Source organism: Pelophylax lessonae (genome assembly GCF_965119305.1).
Source record: "Pelophylax lessonae genome assembly, chromosome: 5".
Lineage (NCBI taxonomy): Eukaryota > Metazoa > Chordata > Amphibia > Anura > Ranidae > Pelophylax > Pelophylax lessonae.
Genome location: NC_138772.1, coordinates 460,939,095 through 460,959,173, shown reverse-complemented (window position 1 = coordinate 460,959,173; position 20,079 = coordinate 460,939,095). Strand labels below are relative to the sequence as shown.

At 43.2% G+C, this 20,079-nt stretch overlaps 1 protein-coding gene across 1 annotated transcript in view; it reads left to right on the top strand.

Moving 5' to 3' along the window:
* Positions 1-11,961: 11,961 nt before the first annotated feature.
* ZFAND1 (zinc finger AN1-type containing 1) overlaps positions 11,962-20,079 on the top strand; it is a 41,390-nt gene continuing 33,272 nt past the window's right edge. The window contains exons 1-2 of the mRNA XM_082257768.1: positions 11,962-12,098; positions 14,123-14,165. Of these exons, the coding sequence (XP_082113894.1) occupies positions 12,044-12,098; positions 14,123-14,165 (98 nt within the window). The 5' untranslated portion in view covers positions 11,962-12,043. The remainder of the gene's footprint in view (positions 12,099-14,122; positions 14,166-20,079) is intronic.

The window sequence follows — 20,079 nt, the reverse complement described above, 5'->3', positions numbered from 1 at the left end:
CTCACATTCCTAAGACCAAAGACATAGCTGCCATCCACCTGCTCAGCGGGGGATCGGCGGATCGATCCCCCGCTGAGAAAAACGGAGTCCGCTGACGGACTCTCGTGTGTGAAAGGGGCCTTAGGATAGAAGTTGTCTATCTAACATTTCCAAGACACTGCCTATTGTCATTTTAATCTAAAAATAGCCCCCAAATACTTACCTGTCCCCCAGCACAGCCCCCCTCTATGTCCACCAAGCCAGTCAAGGCCAGTCAGTCAGAGGCAGCCAAGTCATTGTTGCTGCCTCTTATTATTCCTGACCCTTAACAATGGCGTTAGAGCAGAAATAGTGGAGAATCAATGGTGCAGTTGCATTCTGAGAAAAAACACTGGCAGTAAAGACCGATGACAGGTAAGTATTTGGGTAAAAAAATATATAAATAAAGTGCGCTATCTAATAATCATACAAAAATTTGCATGTGACGATTACTGGTTTGAAAAAATATATCCAAATCAATAATATGCAATATCTCTGAGTGACAATGTGTATTAATATATATAAAACTGTGTGTAATACCAAAATATGAAACAAAATACCTTTGTGAAAAAAATAATCAAATTACTTAGAGAAAAGCTGCTAGATGGCCATATACATCCATATTATAAAAAGACACCTTCCTCCCAATTGAATATGTAAATATTTCAAAGACTTTCCATGAAGCAGATGCGAGAATGCCCAACTACAGTGGTGGGAGACGCCAATCCACCCTATATTCAGTAGGCCATCGCATCCGTGACAAGGGGAGCCAGAGAAAAAGCGGAAAAGAGGGGGCCTGGGCGGGATTTTGATGGTGTTTTACACAGATTGTAAGAACAAGATAATATGAATAAAAAATTATTTTATTACATCAAAAAAAGACATTTAAAAGTGCAAAAAACAGAATGCGTACATTCAAACATATAAATACATTATGACAGGTAGGACATGGAAAAGTACAAACTTTTCAAAAAAAAAAACAGAACATCCGGTAAATTGGTAATATAAAAACTCCATGTCCATCCACAAAACTTTACATGTTTCACATTGTTAGAACCGCTTCTTCAGAAGTATTTTGTATAAGCAGGTACATATGCTATAGTTACAGTGAGACAAAATAACAGCGTCAGTAACATAATTCATGTATATACATTATAAAAGCAGCTCATTGATTGCGTCCCAAAAACCAACACCAGTGTGCGCCCTCCCTACGCCTAAATCCCAAAAGAATGGGCACAGATGGAAATTAATTGGCATTCAAACCACAGCCACATCAAACCACAGCCACATCAAAATCAAATTACTTAAACATTTAGAACAGATCCAGTCCCATAAGTGAAACAGTGACAGAAAGTCCACAGCCAGTGAAACAAAGTTATATGTGCTGAGATAAATATTCCTCCAGATGCTCAGTGATCCACCTTCATGCTGATTGATAGATAATGGCCGCTTACCAAAAGGCTGCAGTCTTGCAGCATGATAAGAGATTCCTCCACACACAAAAAGGCTCAATACCGAACTCCGATACACATCAAGGGTCCAACAGTGGGAGCATACAGTATATTCAGTGTGACAGGCTCACTCCACAGTGGATATTGTCTCATATGCAGACAAAGGAGGAACTAGTAGTGCATTATCTTCAAACAAATCGGTTTATTGAAAATATATTGCACTTACATCCATCAAATGATTTCGGGACATCCAAAAATAAAGATATGCACAGCCGCCTATTATTTGGGTGCTTTTTTATGTTCCAGTGACAGTGGGCAGCATTCGGAGCAGGCCGACCCAAAGTCAGTTTAGGATTTTAGGTCCACTTTTAGGTTTGCTATAAAATTATGTGTTGCAGTCAGAATCCTAGAGAAGCATTGTGGTAATTCATGATAATGGTCAAGCTTTTAACCGGAAGGATTTTCCCCCTTAATGACCAGGCCATTTTTTGCGAGTCGGCACTGCGTTATTTTAACAGACAATTGCGCGGTCGTGCGGCGCTGTACCTGAATAAAACTGATGTGCTTTTTTTTCCCACAAACAGAGCTTTCTTTTGGTGGTATTTGATCACCTCTGCAATTTTTATTTTTTGCTCTATAAAGAAAAAAAGAGCGACAATTCTGGAAAAAAAAAAACAATATTTTTTACATTCTGCTATATAACATTCCCACAAAAAAATGTCAAAATGAAAATTTTTCATCCTTTTAGGCCAATTTGTATTCTGCTACATATTTTTGGTAAAAGAAATCCCAATAAGCGTATTTTGATTGGTTTGCGCAAAAGTTATCGCATCTACAAACTAGGGGAAAGATTTATGTCATTTTTATTTTTTACATTTTTTTTACTAGTAATTGCGGCGATCTGCCATTTTTAGCAGGACTGCGACATTGCAGCTGACAGATCGGACCCCTAACTGACATTTTTGACACCTTTGGGGGGACCTAAAATGTCATGGGGGGGGGCACTTTTGGGGGGGCTAAAAATATGCACTGTTACTGTAATAATGACATTGGCAGGGAAGGGGTTAACCTAGTGGGTGATCAAAGGGTTAAATGTGAGCCTAAAGGAATGTTTACTAATTGTGGGGGGAGGGGCTTGTGGAATGACCATAGAGACCTGTGATCCTATATAGAAGGATCACAGGCGCTCTGTGATCATTTCAGAGAGAAGAACAGTCAGCTGTGTTTACAACAGCTGACTGCCCTTCTCTCTCAGCAGGGAGTGATCGCGGGTGCCTGAAATCCTTCCAGTCCAGTAACGTGCATCGGCATCCCCACTGCCCCCAGGACCGCTCCCGCAAGCCGACGTACCCCCTACGTCGGTTCACTCAGCTGAGCCAGTCTGTCGCAGTAAAACTGCGGCGGGCGGTCGGCAAGCGGTTAAAGTGGTAGTAAAGTCTTGCTGATAATATTCAAAAAATGGGCCCCCCTGCAGGTCTAAGACATAATGTACTTGTATGCACTGTATAATAGTACATTATGACAGAATTAACTACAAACCGAGCCCTCCAGTGCAGCGCTATCCTGGCTCCCCCCGTGCTTCCATCTTTGCCCGATCTTACTTCCAGGTTTCATATCTTCGGCCGCTTGAATGTCTGGGCCGGGTAGATGTCACTCCTGCGCATGCACATGGAAGTCACATCATCGAAGCACACAGAATGTGCCATAAATGTGGTCTGAGCTGCGCATGTGCAGCTCAGATTACATTACCTGCTGACAAGCAGGGGGAACATTTATAACAGAAGATACCTCTAGGCTCTCTTCTGTTATAAAACCCTGCCAGTCAGTGGTTTTTGTTAACCTTACTGTACTACCACTTCAAGCCTCTATATGAGTGGTGGTCAACTTAAAAATTATAGAGGGCCTCAAATGCAGCCGCTGACACTTCCAGAGGACCGCACAAGCTGCTCATTTTCATGCGTTAAGATGCATTGTATCAGGATAGGCAATCCATTCAAAATGGATACGCTGTAACGCACCTTAACACCTGGCAATTTTCTATTGCATTTTTTGCATCATACAGCGTTGTACACTAAAGGGAATATGTAATTACTGGTGTCAGTAGCTGCAATAAAACCCCCTAGCACTAGTACAGTGGCAGCACTAATAAACCCCATTCCCCCAACATTGGTGGTCGCCGGTCGGTAATAATGCTACACCGATGCTCGGTAGTAGTGCTATTTAGCCCCCTCCCTGCATTAGTGGGCAGTGGCAGTATTTTTTTGGCACCCCCTCCCACTGCATTGGTGGTCAGTCTTTAACCACTTCAATACAGGGCACTTTCACCCCCTTCCTGCCCAGGGCAATTTTCAACTTTCAGTGCTGTCGCACTTTGAATGACAATTGTGCGGTCATGCAACGCTGTACCCAAATGAAATTTTTACATTTTTATTGGTTTTTTTTTAGACAGATAGAGCTATCTTTTGGTGGTATTTACCACTGGGTTTTTTATTTTTTACTAAAAAACAAAACAAAAAAAGGCCAAAAATTAAAAAAAAAAAAAGTTTTTCTTAGTTTCTGTTATAAAATTTTGTAAAGAAGTAATTTTTCTCCTTCACTAATGTGCACTGATGAGGCTGCACTTATGGGCACTGAAGAGGCACTGATGAGGAGGCACTTCTATGCAGCACTGATAGGTGGCACTAATTGGCATCACTGCCGGGCACTATTGAGGCTGCACTGATAATCAGGGCACTAATGATGAGTGTCCTGATTATCAGTACAGATCTCCCCTGTGAGGAAAGCCGTTTATCGTCAGCTTAAATGTCAGGGTGAAGAGAGGAATGCCAATAATTGGCATTTCCTTGTTTACATGTGATCAGCTGTGATTGGACACAGCTGATCACATGAGCAAAGAGCTGAGTCATTGGCTCTTTACTGAGATCGGTGATGTGCCGTGTCCCAGGGAGTCAACAGTGGGACGATGCCACATGATGTTGTCCCAGAACGAGAGAGCCACCTTGTGCCTGTCAATTGTCAATACGGTATTGGTGGTCACTGCAGTGTTTTACAACCCCCCCACATTAATGATCAATGCCAGTGCTTTTATTTATTTATCCCCCCCCCCCACGCATGTTGGGGATCAGTGCAGTGTTTTATTTTAACCCCCCCCCCCCCCCAGTGCAGTGGCAGTAAAACTGAATCTTACCTGCTCACTAGTTCCCGCACTGTTCTTTCTCCTGCTATCCCGCTGGGACTCCACTAGGCAGGGGTCATTCCACTGACAGTGCTGTCTGGTTCAGTGTCAGGGGCTGAAATGCAGAACATGTCAGTGCCTGGCTTCCAGCTCCCACAACCTGGCAAAGACATGACATCTCCCACAACATAATTTATTCCTGCAGCTGGCAATGACATAATATACCCATATCATATAAATGCAGCCTGGGGTATACGATCATGTCATCCAAACTGATATGTCAAATAATGTGAGACTTAAAGCGGAGTTCCAGCCATTTCACTCACCTGTCCAACGGTCCAGCGATGCGGCCGCCCGAAGCCTCGATCCTCTCCCTCGGGGCCGGCATCACTGCTGTGGGCACCCGGCTGTGACAGTTTGCGGCTTCACAGCCGGGTACCCACTGCGCATGCGCGAGTCGCGCTGCGCGTCTTGATTGGCCGGCAATCTTCTGGGACCTCTGACATGTCCCAGAAGATTGCAGGGAGGGAGGGGGAGAGGAGAACTTCCGTTCAGGGCGCCGCGGCGCTTCGAGCGGAAGTGGGAGCGGGTACCTGTCAAAACTAGGTACCCGCTCCCCCCCAAAAAAATGACATGCCAAATGTGGCATGTCAGGGGGTTAGAATACCTAAAGCGGAAGTTCCATTTTTGGGTGGAACTCCGCTTTAAGGGGTAAGGTAAGGAGTAGAGCGACAGATTTGGTTGTCATCAGCATAGGGATAGTATTGGGAGCCATGGAAAATGATGAAAGGAGGATGTATGGATAGAGAATAGAAGGGGTCTGAGGACAGAGCCTTGGGGGACCCCTACAGAAAGAAAAGGAGGATGGAATTGTGGGTGCCCCCTAAGAAGTGCTTAGATAGCTAGAAGGAGAACCAGGGAAGATCAGAGTCTTGGAGGCCAAGGGAGTGGAGTTTTTTTTAGGAGACATGGATGGTCCACTGTATCAAAGGCAACAGAAAGCTATGATAGTATGAGTATGGATTATTAATTGTTGGTTTTAGATTATTTAAGAAAGTGCTGTGCCTAGCTCAAAACATGTCAGAATAGACACGCTGGCTATATTTATTTTAAAGGAAGAATATTATTTTTCATTTTGGTGCGTGGCATTCCTGTTGCTGGTACAGTGGAGTTGAGCTGAGTCAGCACCTGAGATGTGATTGTGGAGTGAGGAGCCTGATCTCACCTGGAGAGGCTTGTGAAATATTTGACATTGGTTTAGCAGTTAAAAATATTTTGCTCTGTTTGAAAAGTGTAAAAAAACCTTAGTGACCTTGTTGTCTGAAAATTCAAGTCTGTCTTGTATGGGACAGTAGGCAGGATCCAATACCCTCTTAAAGAGGAAGTAAACCCTCCTCTACAACTTGTACCTATAGGCAAGCCTATGATAAGGCTTACCTATAGGTACTGTAAATATCTCCTAAACATGTACCGTTTAGGAGATATTTACCTTACATGTCGCCAGTGACGTAACTGGCGCATGCGCTCTGAAGGAACGGCCGATCGTGCCGTTCCTTCAGAGCCCCGTGCCGTGACTGTCGGCTCCCGCGCACGTGCGCGGGAGTGACGTCACCGCGGCTCCGGCCAATCAGATGGCCGGATGCCGCGATCCCGGAAGACGGGCGACTAGACATGTCGCCCGTCATAGAGGTGAGTGAGCGGCACGGCGGGGGCTCGTTCTGAGGTAAGTATTGCATAATGAGCTAATATGCGATGCATACTAGCTCATTATGTCTTTCTTTTGCAGGGTTTAAAAAAAAAAAAAAAAAATCAAACGAGTTTACAACCTCTTTAAACTTACTATAAATAAATAAAAAGCAGACACCTGTATTATTTGGAAAATAAATAGGCCGCGGCCGTTTATTATTGGTTATACATTTCAAATAAACTTCAATCAATAAATATATAAATAAAGATTTAAACACTCTCAACAGCCTAGCCACCACAGCTCAGGCCGGATAAATAAATCACATTAAAAGCATCAACTTCCACACATAAATAATATAAATTCGTCCCCCTTTGCTACCGCAAAGGTGACACAACCACATAATATAACAGCCGCGATAAGGGGGGGGGGGGATGGGGAATTCACACTGCTGAATCTTCTGAGGCGAATGAGCCCCTCTGAGGGGAGCTCAACCTTATATAGGGTCACAGAGGGCTCTAGAATCTTCTATCCTAAACCTACTCCTATAGGTGCTCTGACCTCTGCAATGCCACTCCCACTACCTTTCTTCCCTCAGGATACCTTTGAAATCTCTCCCTCTTTACCTGAGGAAAAAAGAGGGAAAATCACCTCATGACTATTCTATCTATCTATCCACTCTCCCATGAGGAAAAGGGGGCTTATTCCTGTTCCCCTTTTCCTTTCATTCTCTGTGCGCCTCCTGTATTATCTAAAACAGCCCATCTAATAGTGTGTTACTCTCTGTTGTGATGCACTGCAGTGCACGTGTGTTGGATTTGTATTGCCTCAAAATGAATGGAACCGCAATGCACAATGTCCAACCAGCCTGGAATGTAGCTTCTCACTAGCAGAAACCATAGTGTGATACTGGAATTTAGAGTCAATCTACTTTTCTTGGTCCTAATAGCTTTTAATCTGCCATGCAACTGGATCTCTAACTACCTTTGGGCTATTGGATACCTAACTTAGCTTTAACCTTTCCTGGTTACTGAGCCCTGAGTTAACACTAGCTATAGAATCCTGGACCAGAATGGGCAGGATTAACTAGAATAACACAAGCTGTATATAAACTGTATTTAAAAAAACAGGTACCCCTACTAACATACAATAAGGTGACTATTAAACAGCCATACTGTGTCATAGACCTAACTATTTGGTATAGTGCATCTGAGATAACAACAAAGGGATATATATAGATATACTTCTGTCATCAGTCCATATATATTTATACAGTATATAAAGTATATACATGTGTTCACCCTGAAGCCATGGGCAACAATAGTTAACTAATAAAGATAGAAACACTTGCCTAATAATCCCTGCTTCTGGTATGGATTCAGCAGCAGCTCTTCCATAGCAGGACATGAGGTCCCAGACTCTCTCCCTACTTTCTCCCTCTGAGGTTTCCAACTTAGCAACCAGAGACAGGAAGCGCTATACATAATTAATGCTGTGATATTAAAGCTATATTAATTCTAAAAAAAAGAAATGTAATATATTGCAGTTTACTAATCCTTAGATGTAGTAGCGATATTCCTTTTCTCTTCTGTTTTCACCTGGTGATCTGGCCAGTAACACACCTCCTGTATTAAAGTGCCTCCACTCTGGCTGAAGGAGCACAAGGGGCATCTTTGGACAGCAGCAAAGCCAGCCTGGAGGGAGGGGGTATTGGATGTAATAGCAGATTTAGTTACACTAACAAATTGAAGCCAAACTCCAACTCACACCGCAAATACACAAGCAGTTACAGCAACAGTTTTTCCTTTTGGGACAAAGGTTTTACACAAATTAAATACAAGCTGGTCATTGTAAGCACCCCTGCTAGTGTTAACAACCCTGTTAAGCTAATACATCTGCAGGAGAGCTTGTTCTATAAGTGTCAACTTTTTTTGTGTTAGTTTCAACCCTGTAAACTGATACATCTGAATGAGGGCCTGTTCTGTTGAAAAACGACTGACTTAATCCTAGTACACACGATGAGATTATCAGATAAACAATCTTCCTTTTTTTTTTTTTTTCTTTCATGCTAGTCTCCATCAGAAAATGAATAAATTACCAAGTATGAAAATTCTCACACAGCAGAATAGAAATTCAGAAGTGATATATTGTATTTGTTTTGTATTTTTGGATGAGAACTGTCTTGATTAAACAAAAATCGTATGAGCTTGTATTGCACAAGAAAAATTTTGTTCCTTTGGAAAATTTCAGATGGAAGCTGTGTACTAACAACCAGATTATCTTACGATCGCTTCAAAAGCGTTATTTTTTTTTGTACGATATTCTGATCATCTGCATGGGTCTTTAGGTTTCATGTACACCAGCCTACACTGGCAACTGCTTAAGTTTAGGAGCTTTTGGCGTTTTTTTCTTTTTTTGCCAAAGCTCCTAAACCCATAGCTCCTATCCCTGATTTTGAGCAATTTCCCTCTTTCCTCCTCATTTGTCCCTCATTTCGGTCTGATCTACTGTATATAGTTGTATATAAAATGCACTATTTATCTTTAAAAAAAGTGTTCCATACAGTTTCTAAATTTTTGCATTGGTAAATTTCAAAAGCCAATATAAAGGAATAATAGAATAATAAAAAAGCACTTGTGGGTTTAACTAATCATTTTCGTGGCATGGGGTGTGTCCTATGCCTACATACTTTTGCTAATAGGTGTCCCTTGTTCCTATTGCAAAAAGTTGGGAGGTGTACCTAAACCTAAAGAAGTCCAGGCAAAACCTAACTAACGCTAAATCTGCTCTGTGCTCAGTGTTGGGGTAGTTACTCAAAAAATGTAACTAGTTACTAGTTACTTCTGTAAATTGTAACGAGATTACTTTACTAGTTACTGCATTTGAAAAGTAACTTCACTACTTATTACTTTACTTTCCTCTTTCTTAATTGACCGTGTAGAAGAAGATACATGACACTCTTTCTGCATAGAGTTTATTGTATAAACACAGGCTTTGGGGAACATGAGAACAAAACCTGAAAAAAACAGAATAAAACATAAAGTGCAACAAAAAGTCATAAACTTCATCCCTCTCTATTCTTCGAAATAACGATTGTATCGCACGGCTTTGGTAACGCAGGAAAGCGCGTTCCTATAGCCAAGTAAAGTAGTGTAGTTACCGATATTAGTATTGTAACTAGTTACTTTACTTTGTCACCAAAAAAAGTAATGTAGTTACTGTAATCTGTTACTTTGTAACTAGTTACCCCCAACACTGTCTGTGCTACATTCTAATCCTAATCTATCTAACCCTGTAAAACAAAAATGACTGTATTTATCTATTCTGCAGCCGATCTGGTGCGGTCCCACGCTGAGCTGTCGGCTTCAGTGTGGAGACGGGTGCAGGAGAGGCATCCGACAACGGAAGCCCCATAGTAACTCTATGGGTGACATCACTTTCCAGCCATTTCACAGCCGTTGTCGGTCCCCTTCTGCACAGAGCTTCCCCCACTGGAGACCGGACTGAATCGGCTGCAAAATACGTAAGTATGGGGATTTTTGCTTTACAGGGTTGGATAGAATAGGAACTCTAAAACGAAAAACCCACAGAGGGCGCACCAGACTAGCGCATTACCTGTGCGACAATTTATTGTTAAAACAGTGTACACATTGTATTAACAAATGAGATGAAATATCAAGCGAGATATATATAAAAAGTCCACCGGAATCTCCACTCAGCATGGACCTCTTCAGCTTTGAAGAAGAGGGGGCATCCTTCGAAACGCGTAAGCTTTATTTGGACGTCTTATTCCACAACTGTCATTCTGAGTGGAGAATCTGGTGAACTTCTTACATATGCCTTGCTTGATATATCATCTCATTTTTGAGTACAATGTGTACACCGATTTACCAATAAATTGTCGCAAAGGTAATGCGCTAGTCTGTTGCGCCTTCTGTGTTTTTTTTTTTTTTCGTTTTAGAGTTTCATTTGGGTTTTCCCTGACCTGTTGGGAGTGGCAGCGCAGCCGATGTGGTGGCGGAATCAGTGGAGACAAACGATTTCAAGCAGCCGCACAGCAACTTCTCAAGCACAGGAGCAGTAGCTTCTCTTTTTTAGATAGATTTGGGTTAGAATTTGCCACAGAGCAGGTTTAACGTTACTTATGCTTTGCTTGGACTTATCCTTTAACTCTATAAAAGCCTATGTGTCCATGTACTGTACATATGGGCATTTAGCAGAGTTTAGAGAGCTGCAGCAGTTAGGTGAGCTTCAGCCTCGCTCTTCTGAACACAGAACAATTGCGTTCAGGATAGGAACATTTTGACAACAGGCAAATGCAAAACGCAACAAAATTACGGCCACAGTAAATGAAGGCTAGTGAATGTGGAGCCTTACTGGCTGGATCACCAGAATAAATTAGAAGAAAGTCTAAAGAAGAAAAGCTAATGCAGACATCACATCTAAGAATTAGTAAACTGCAATATGATAAATGTTTGCTTTTGGGATTTAGGCTTCTTTCACACGGTCCGCATCCATAGGCGGATCCGTGCTGCTCAGCGGGGGGATCGATACGCTGATCCCCGCTGAGCAGGCAGGTGACAGCTCCCTCTCCGCTCTGTAAGCCTGTCCACTCTCATCCGATCAAGCCTGTCCGCCTGTCCACTCTCATCCGATCCGATCCCCTGGACGGATGGAAAATAGGGCTTCCATCCGTCCGGATTTCACGGACAGGATCGGATGCGGGTGTCAGCGGACATGTCTCCATGATGCATGGGGGATCCGATCAGATCCGCCTAAAAAACTGACAGGCAGAACTGATCGGATCGATCGTGTGAAAGGACCCTAATACCGCTTTAGGCAGCCAGATATTTACAAATAAAGACAGTAGAATGTAGCAGATCCCTAAACACGTGAGTGTGTTACAGCAATGCACTGCAATGAAGAGACCGAGCCCTACCAAGTGCATAACTCCCAACTGTCCCTGATTTCGAGGGTCAGTCCCTGATTTGGAATAAAGTCCCTCTTTCCTCCTCATTTGTCCCTCATTTTTGTCTGATCTATATAGTTTTATATAAAATGCACTTTTTATCTTTCAAAAAGTGTTTCCCATTGCCAAACCTTTCATCCAATTTCTAAATTGCTGCATTTGTAAATTCCATAAGCCAGTACAGTATAAAGGCATAGTATTGGTAAAGAAAAAAAAAACCCTTGTGGGTTTAACCAATAATTTTTGCATAATTATGGGGCGTGGCAGTGGGTGTGTCCTATGCCTACATAATTTTGGTAATGGGTGTCCCTCATTCCCATCTCAAAAATTGGGAGTTATGCAAGTGTGTTTCATCACATCAGGTGTTCTGTACTTATAGGTTCTGTAAAGGGAGACCACGTGGGGAGTATGGAAGCACTGTATAGATGCCCCATGTTTGTTTATGTTTTCATTTTGCCTTTATGTAAACTTTAATATCTATACATATATCACACTGCTCGATGACGGTACATATCACACACTCATACTACCCATCAACTCCCCAGGCCAGCACTACTCTTTTCATGGTCACAGGAGAGGCCTCCAGCCAGCAGAGGGAGCCAATCAAATGATGAGACTGTGAACCCTATAGACCTGTCCCAGGATCGCTGTTTGATGATGTCATCTGGGATGGACGGAAGAAATCTGGAGTACAGATTAGTCATTTCTATAGAATATAAACAAACGTTCCGACACAGGGAGCTGGAATGGCAGAGCTGGAGATCGGGCAGCACTGTGATGTGGAGCATTGTGGCCAGCTAGGTAATGAGATGTCATCAGAGGAACATGGGGACTCCATATCTGAAAATAGCACTTGTCTGTCTGCCATGCTGATCTTTCTGCTCTAAATCTAACATTAGTTTGTGATAGCTCTGTGTATCAGAAACAGACGAATTTTTTTTTCTAATAGCTGGTTTCATCATTTCTCATTGCTATGGATTGATCATATATTACCCTATTTACTATGCCAATTGCCCTATGTACCCCCTTTTTACCCCATTTTTTTTATTCCTTCCCCCCTTGTTTCTGTATGAATTGGGATGGAGGCATCTAGCCATAGACAGGCAGTGCCTCACACAAAGTCCCAAATGTTTGTTTTTCATTATTTGTTGGATCTCAGTGCTGCTGATCTCCTGCAGCCTCATTGCTGCCATTTCCTGCCTGCATGCACTCCATTGATGGCAGCATGGCACATCTTAGGCTGGGTTTCCTAATGGTAACACCAGTGCACTATGGCTGGTTAATGTGTGGGAAAATGGTCACTCGTAGTCTCCATCAGAAGTCCATGTGGGTGACAACACAGGACGGAGCATAAATTGAAGCCAAGAACAAAGTGTTGTCATCGTATAAGAGCACCTGAACGAGGACCTTCATGACGGGATCACTAGGTGTAATTTTACTGCTACTGAGCTACTGATTTAAAGTGGCTCTAAAGGCTCGAGTTTTTTTTTTTTTTTTTTACTTTCATGCATACTAAAAACCTTCTTTGTGCAGCAGCCCCCTAATACTTACCCGAGCTCTATCTCCATCCAGCAATGGGCACGAAAGCCTCGGCTCACCGAGGACTCTCCCTCCTTATTGGCTGAGACAGCAGCAGAGTCATTGGCTCCCACTGTTGTAAATCACAGCCAGTGAGCCAATAAGGAGAGAGTGTTGGCGGGGCAGAGCTGCGGCTCTGTGTGTGAATGGACACACAGAGCCCCAGCTCAGGAGCGAGCCTGCTTGGGTGCCCCAAGAGCAAGCAGAAAGGAGGAGCCAGGAGTGCCAGTGAGGGACCCGAGAAAAAGACAATCAGGGCTGCTCTGTGCAAACCGCTGCACAAAGCAGGTAAGTATAACATGTTTGTTTTTGTGTTTGTTTTTTTTTTTTTTTGTTTTTATTAAATAAAAATTAAAAATGCCCTTACAGTTCACACTGCAGCGGCACGACTTCAGGGGTGACCTGTGAAGTTGCGTGCACTGCTACTTCGGGGCGACTTGCACAGACTTCATAAAATGAATGTCTATGCAAGTCGCTCCAGGTCGCCCCAAAGTAGTACAGGATCCTTTTTCTAAGTCGGAGCGACTTGTGTTGCTCCTATTAGAACGGTTCCTGTACCGAACAATGGGAGTGCGACGGACTGCGACTTGAAAAAAAAAACAAACAAACATCTGTACTCCCCCTCGATGCTGTGGCATCGGTCTGTCCCCAGCTGGCTCTGAGCCCAAGGACTGAGTGGTCACATTGCCACTCTACACTCAGTTCTCAGTCGTCTTGGAATGGAGAACAGTGACTGTCAGTCACCAATCTCTGCTCTGCCCCTCCAGCACTTCCTGCAGCTTTAGGCTGGAGAGAACGTGTGCGCAGGCGGCTTGGGCTCTCCGCTGCATGCTGAGAGGCTGAGCCAGCTGCCAATCAGGCATTTGGGTGGGTCCCAACATTATCTGGATCCTTCCAGACCCTGGAGTGCCTCTGTGACATTAGCCAACAGCAGACTTTAGCCCACCGTTGGCTGATTCAGAGTCACAGGAGGGCCCAACTGAGTGCACTCTTGTGACCCAGAAAAGAAGTTTGGCTAAAAAACCTTTGACTATATTTCTCTTTTAAGCCATGCATGTAGACAGGAAATGGCTATAAAGAAGCTGTAGGAGATCAGCAGAACTGATCCAACAAAGGATGAAAAAGGTCAGAAATCTAAAATACACAGAGCATTGGCCAATTTAAAAGTCACTCAGTTACAGTTTACAGATGCTTCAATGGGAATTGGCAAAGATGAGCCTCATTTTGTTTCTGTTTTTGTCCCACAGATTTCCTTCCCTTTGTCTGTGATGGCTGCTCAAAAGTATTTTGGTGAGTGTTGGGCATTGGAGGGTAGACATTGTGTTGGGAAATGTTTGCTGTTCACCTGAGATGATTATTCTGTAAATATTAGGCGCCATTCACATTTGTTCCAGGAACGCAGGCAGAATCGCACATTTCCACGTCACATGAGAATCGCATGTCGCGCTTGCGATGCCATTAATTGTTAACGGTGCACCAAACGTGGCTGACAAACGTGCGTTTTGCTTTATGACAAACGTGGCAAAACCCACATTCAAAAAATGCAGCAAAACGCTCCATGTGTTATTTTGCTGTGTTTGCTGTGTGTAGGGCAGCCGCCATTCAAGTAGTTGGGCTGCTCTAGGCTTTCATGCCAAAAAACAGGCTTAGCAAATGGGGGGCCTAAGGGAGATGTAAGGTTCGGCACACACATGGAGAGAATGGTACTCCATCTTTTGCAACATAAAAAAATGCAGCCAAAAACGTGCATGTATTATTTTTTTGCAAATGAGCCTGCAAAAATGACAGTCATAATTAACCCCTTAGCGCCAACCGTACGCAAATACTAGGCTTTTTTCCATGGGGCCGCGTATTTTCGTATCACCCTTTGTGCTGGGAGTGCGTCGCATGGAATCGTGTTCAGATTTGGCTTCTTCTTTGCATGATAGAGCTTTACCTTGTATATTTGGATGACACGGCCAACTGTTTACAGACAGTGATTTTTGGAAGTATTCCTGAGCCCATGCAGTCATGTCCAGCACAGAATCATGCCTGTTTTTTAAAGAGGTTGTAAACCGAGAAATTTTTTTTTTTTCTTTACCTCCTGAAAGAGAAAGACATAATGAGCTAGTATGCATAGCATACTAGCTCATTATGAAATACTTACCTCAGAACGAGCCCCCGCCGTGCCGCTCACTCACCTCTATGACGGGCGACATGTCCAGTCGCCCGTCTTCCGGGATCGCGGCATCCGGCCATCCGATTGGCCGGAGCCGCGGTAACGTCACTCCCGCGCACGTGCGCGGGAGCCGACAGTCACGGCACGGGGCTCTGAAGGAACGGCACGGTCGGCCGTTCCTTCAGAGCGCATGCGCCAGTGACGTCACTGGCTGCATGAAAGGTAAATATCTCCTAAACGGTACATGTTTAGGAGATATTTACAGTACCTATAGGTAAGCCTTATCAAAGGCTTACCTATAGGTGGAAGTGTCAGAGGAGGGTTTACTTCCTCTTTAATGCAGTGTCGTCTGAGGGCCCGAAGATAACAGGCATCCAGTATTGCATTTCCGCCTTGTCCTTCACACACAGAGGTTTCTCCAGAGTCTCAGAATCATTTGATGATAATATATTTAGTCTTTACAATTTTGCCTGGAGAAACATTACTCTGAAATTGTTTGACAGTTTTCAGACGCAGCTGTTCACAGATTGGTGAACCTCTGCCTATCTACTTCTGAGACACTCTGACTCTCTAAGATGCTCTTTTTTTACCAAATTATGTTACTGGCCGGTTGGCGAATAACCTAATTAGTTTCAAAATGTTTTTTCACTTCTTCCTTGTTAGTATTACTTACTTTGCCAGCTTTTTGTTGCCCTGTCCCAACTTTTTTGAGACGTGTTGCTGCCATTCATTTAAAAAATACTTTATTTTCTTAAAGAGGAAGTAAAGCTTCCTTTGTAACTTGTACCTATAGGTAAGCCTATGATGAGGCTTACCTATAGGTACTGTAAATATCTCCTAAACTTGCACCGTTTAGGAGATATTTACTTTGCATGCACTCTGAAGGAACGGCCGCCCGTGACGTTCCTTCAGAGCCGTGTGCCATGAACGGCGGCTCCTGCGCGCGCATGTTGCGTAGTGACGTCTTCGCGGCTTCGGCCAATCAGATGGCCAGGGGACGCGTACCCGGAAGTAAAATGGCTGAACATGTCGGCCATGTCACTGGTGAGTGGGCGGCACTGCGGGGGTTTCGTTCTAAGGTAAGTATTTCATAATGAGCTAGTTTGCGATGCATACTAGCTCATTGGGTCTGTCTTTCAGGTGTTTATATCATTTTTTTTTTTATTCTAATGTTTACAACCTCTTTAGCCAGTTAAGGACCACCCCCTGCAGATTTACTGCGGCAGGCTGGCCCTCCTGCACGAACTGACGTAGGGCTATGTCGGTTGCGCACTTGCAGCTAGGGGGCAAACGCACGCCGGCGGCGGCACGCTCCCGCCCCCACTCGACAACAGGAACTCCGATACACAGGACCGGTGGCTCTGATTGCCGCCCGGCACCTGCAATCGATCCCCGCTGAGAGAAAAGGACGGTCAGCTGTTGTAAACTCAGCTGACCGTTCTTCTCTCAGGAATGATCACAGAGCCCCTGTGATCAAAAGCCCAACTCCCATACAGTTGGAAACACGCCCCTAGGCTTACATTTAACCCCTTGATCACCTACTGTTAACCCCTTCCCTGCCAGTGTCATTATTACAGTAACAGTACATATTTATAGCACTGATTATTGTAGTAATGTCACTGGTCCCCCCAAAAGTGTCAAAAATGTCAGTTAGGGGTCCGATCTGTCCGCCGCAATGTCGCAGTCCCGCTAAAAATCGCAGATCGCCGCCATTACTAGTAAAAAAAAAAACAATAAAAAATGACAGAAATCTTTCTTATAGTTAGCAGACGCAATCACTTTTGCATAATACGCTTATTGCGTTCTATTTTTTTTTTACCAAAAATATGTAGCAGAAAACTAATTGGTCTAAAACAGGCATGTCCAACCTGCGAACAAAAACAAAAACAGAGGCGCCTCTAAGTGTAGACTGTAGACACATTTATTGTTAAAATTATGCACTCATATCTGAATGAAATGCTCGTATAAGAAACCCATTCCGATGGTTCCGAGATGAGGTGTGTAGCGGACGTGATCATCCGGTCTGTGTAGCCGTCCTACTGGGATAGAGACCTCCTCGCTGTGGCCAGCAGTGCAGCGGAGCTGAAGACAGGAAGAGAGGCTCGTTATCCGTCAGTGGAAACGAGGCTTGGTTCACCGTCGGCTGGAGATGACGTCATAAGAGGTGCGACGCGTTTCCGAGCGTGCGTACTGCCGGGGGGAGACAGCCGCGCTCCTTCTTCAAAGCAGGGAAGAGACATACAAGGCAGGAGGAGTCCATTTAAAGGGAACAAATAAAAGGGGAGGGGATATCTAGGTAGACCGACGGGCAGCATATTAAAAAACATATTAAAAAACATTGCTCCGGATCATGTAGATCAGGCTCAAATGTATCCAGTTAACAATCATCACTCATGTAAAATCATCCACCATAAAAGATATGATAAAATTAATAAACAAGCAGATATATATTATAAAAGGGTATATGATAAGCTGTGGCTGTATATTAAAAATTGGCTAATAAATATATATAAGAAATTATATAAAAAGATGTTGTTACGCCATATATTTCAATGTAATAATCAATTATAGGTTTTGAGTTTTACATATCAGTGGGGATAATGAGTGGGAATATACGGAAAGAAAAAAATATACGGAAAGAAAAAAATATATAAATTATATTTTTTTTCTTTCCGTATATTTTTTTTTTTCTTTCCGTATATTCCCACTCATTATCCCCACTGATATGTAAAACTCTAAATCTTTAATTGATTATTACATTGAAATATATGGCGTAACAACATCTTTTTATATAATTTCTTATATATATTTATTAGCCAATTTTTAATATACAGCCACAGCTTATCATATACCCTTTTATAATGTATATCTGCTTGTTTATTAATTTTATCATATCTTTTATGGTGGATGATTTTACATGAGTGATGATTGTTAACTGGATACATTTGAGCCTGATCTACATGATCCGGAGCAATGTTTTTTAATATGTTTTTTAATATGCTGCCCGTCGGTCTACCTAGATATCCCCTCCCCTTTTATTTGTTCCCTTTAAATGGACTCCTCCTGCCTTGTATGTCTCTTCCCTGCTTTGAAGAAGGAGCGCGGCTGCCTCCCCCCGGCAGTATGCACGCTCGGAAACGCGTCGCACCTCTTATGACGTCATCTCCATCCGACGGTGAACCAAGCCTCGTTTCCACTGACGGATTACGAGCCTCTCTTCCTGTCTTCAGCTCCGCTGCACTGCCGGTGTAACGTTAAAAAACCATACCCCGTGAAGAAACCATACCCTCGTCACTTCCTGTGTAAAACAGCTGAGCAGCGCAGCAGTGCGCATGCTCAGAGCCCCGAAAACAGCATGGAACAGCTTTGAAGATTAGAAGTGCGCATGCTCGGAGGGTAGGAAATCATAACGGAAGTGTGTATAATCAGATACTTGCGGCGGGTACATAAAAACAGTTCGTCAGCAACATTAATCATCTCCTCTGCTATCCCTGTCACCTCCCTGATGTCGGCTAGTAAATATAAAAGCGGCGGCGGGTGTATGGAATCGATATGACGGACATCTCGGCTCCGTGATGCGCTTTTATATTTATTAGCCGAGAGCAGGGAAGTGAGAGGGGAAGGAGCGGAGATTATTCATGTTGCAGAGGAGCTGTTTTCTTCAAACCTCGGCAAGTTTATGTACCGTGAGAAACCCATACCCTCCGGAAGTGACGAGGGTATGGTTTTCTCACGGGTATGGTTTTTTCACGGAACACTGGCCACAGCGAGGAGGTCTCTATCCCAGTAGGACGGCTACACAGACCAGATGATCACGTCCGCTACACACCTCATCTCGAAACCATCGGAATAGGTTTTCTTATACGAGCATTTCATTCAGATGTGAGTGCATAATTTTAACAATAAATGTGTCTACACTTAGAGGCGCCTCTGTTTTTGTTTTTGTTTGTAGCCCTGTGGAACCCCTGGCTTTGGTTTCTTGAAGGCTGCCCTAATTGGTGGACTCTTTTTCTCTTCCATCCTCACTCAGTGACTGTATCTGATCCATATGGACTCTGGCTAATGGTATGACTAATGCGCCTGTATACATGTTTATGTCCAACCTGCGGACCAGAGCCCCAGGCAATGCGGCCCACTGCCCCCTGACCATTTTTTTTTTTTTGATGGGGAAGAAGGAAGTCTGGTCGGGTAAATGGCCACAGCGGCTTCCAACTAACTGTAGGCAGAGACTGCCTCGGAAGGGATCATCCTCTAGTTGTGTTAAATTACTGCTTGGGGGGGGGGGGGCAGCAGCGCGGGAAGGGTACGGTGGCGTTTTATTACTTATATACCTAACTATAGTTTATATTTTATATGCGGCCCGAGACAATTTCTCTACACTCAATGTGGCCCAGAGGGGCCAAAAGGTTGGACACCCATGGTCTAAAATGTTAAAGAAATTAGATTTTTTTTACATTTTTTTTTTTTTGGGAGTGTTGTATAGCAGAATGTGAAAAATATTATTATTTTTTTTTCCCAGAATTGTTGCTCCTTTTTTTGTTTATAGCGCAAAAAAAAAAAAAAAAAGTCACAGGTGATCAAATACCACAAAAAGAAAGCTCAATTTGTGGGGAAAAAAGGACATCAATTTTATTTAGGTACATCATCGCACAACCGCGCAATTGTCAGTTAAAGTAGCACAGTGCCGAATCACAAAAAATGGCCTAGTCATTAAAGGGGCAAATTCTTCCGGTCTAGAAGTGGTTAAAATGGTACATTTTCTAATTTTAAACTAATGTTTTCTATTGTGAAAAAAAATATGGGTTAATGAGATTTTCAAATCATTGCATTCTATCTTTATGTAGAATAACTGTTTTGGAATTGGGGCTGTACAGCGCCTTAAAGTGTTCATACCCCCTGAAATTTTCCACATTATGTCATGCTACAACCAAAAATGTAAATGTATTTTATTGGGATTTTATGTGATAGACCAACACAAAGTGTGAAGTGGAAGGAAAATGGTAAATGGTTTTCACATTTTTTTTTTTTTTTTTTTTTTTTTTTTTT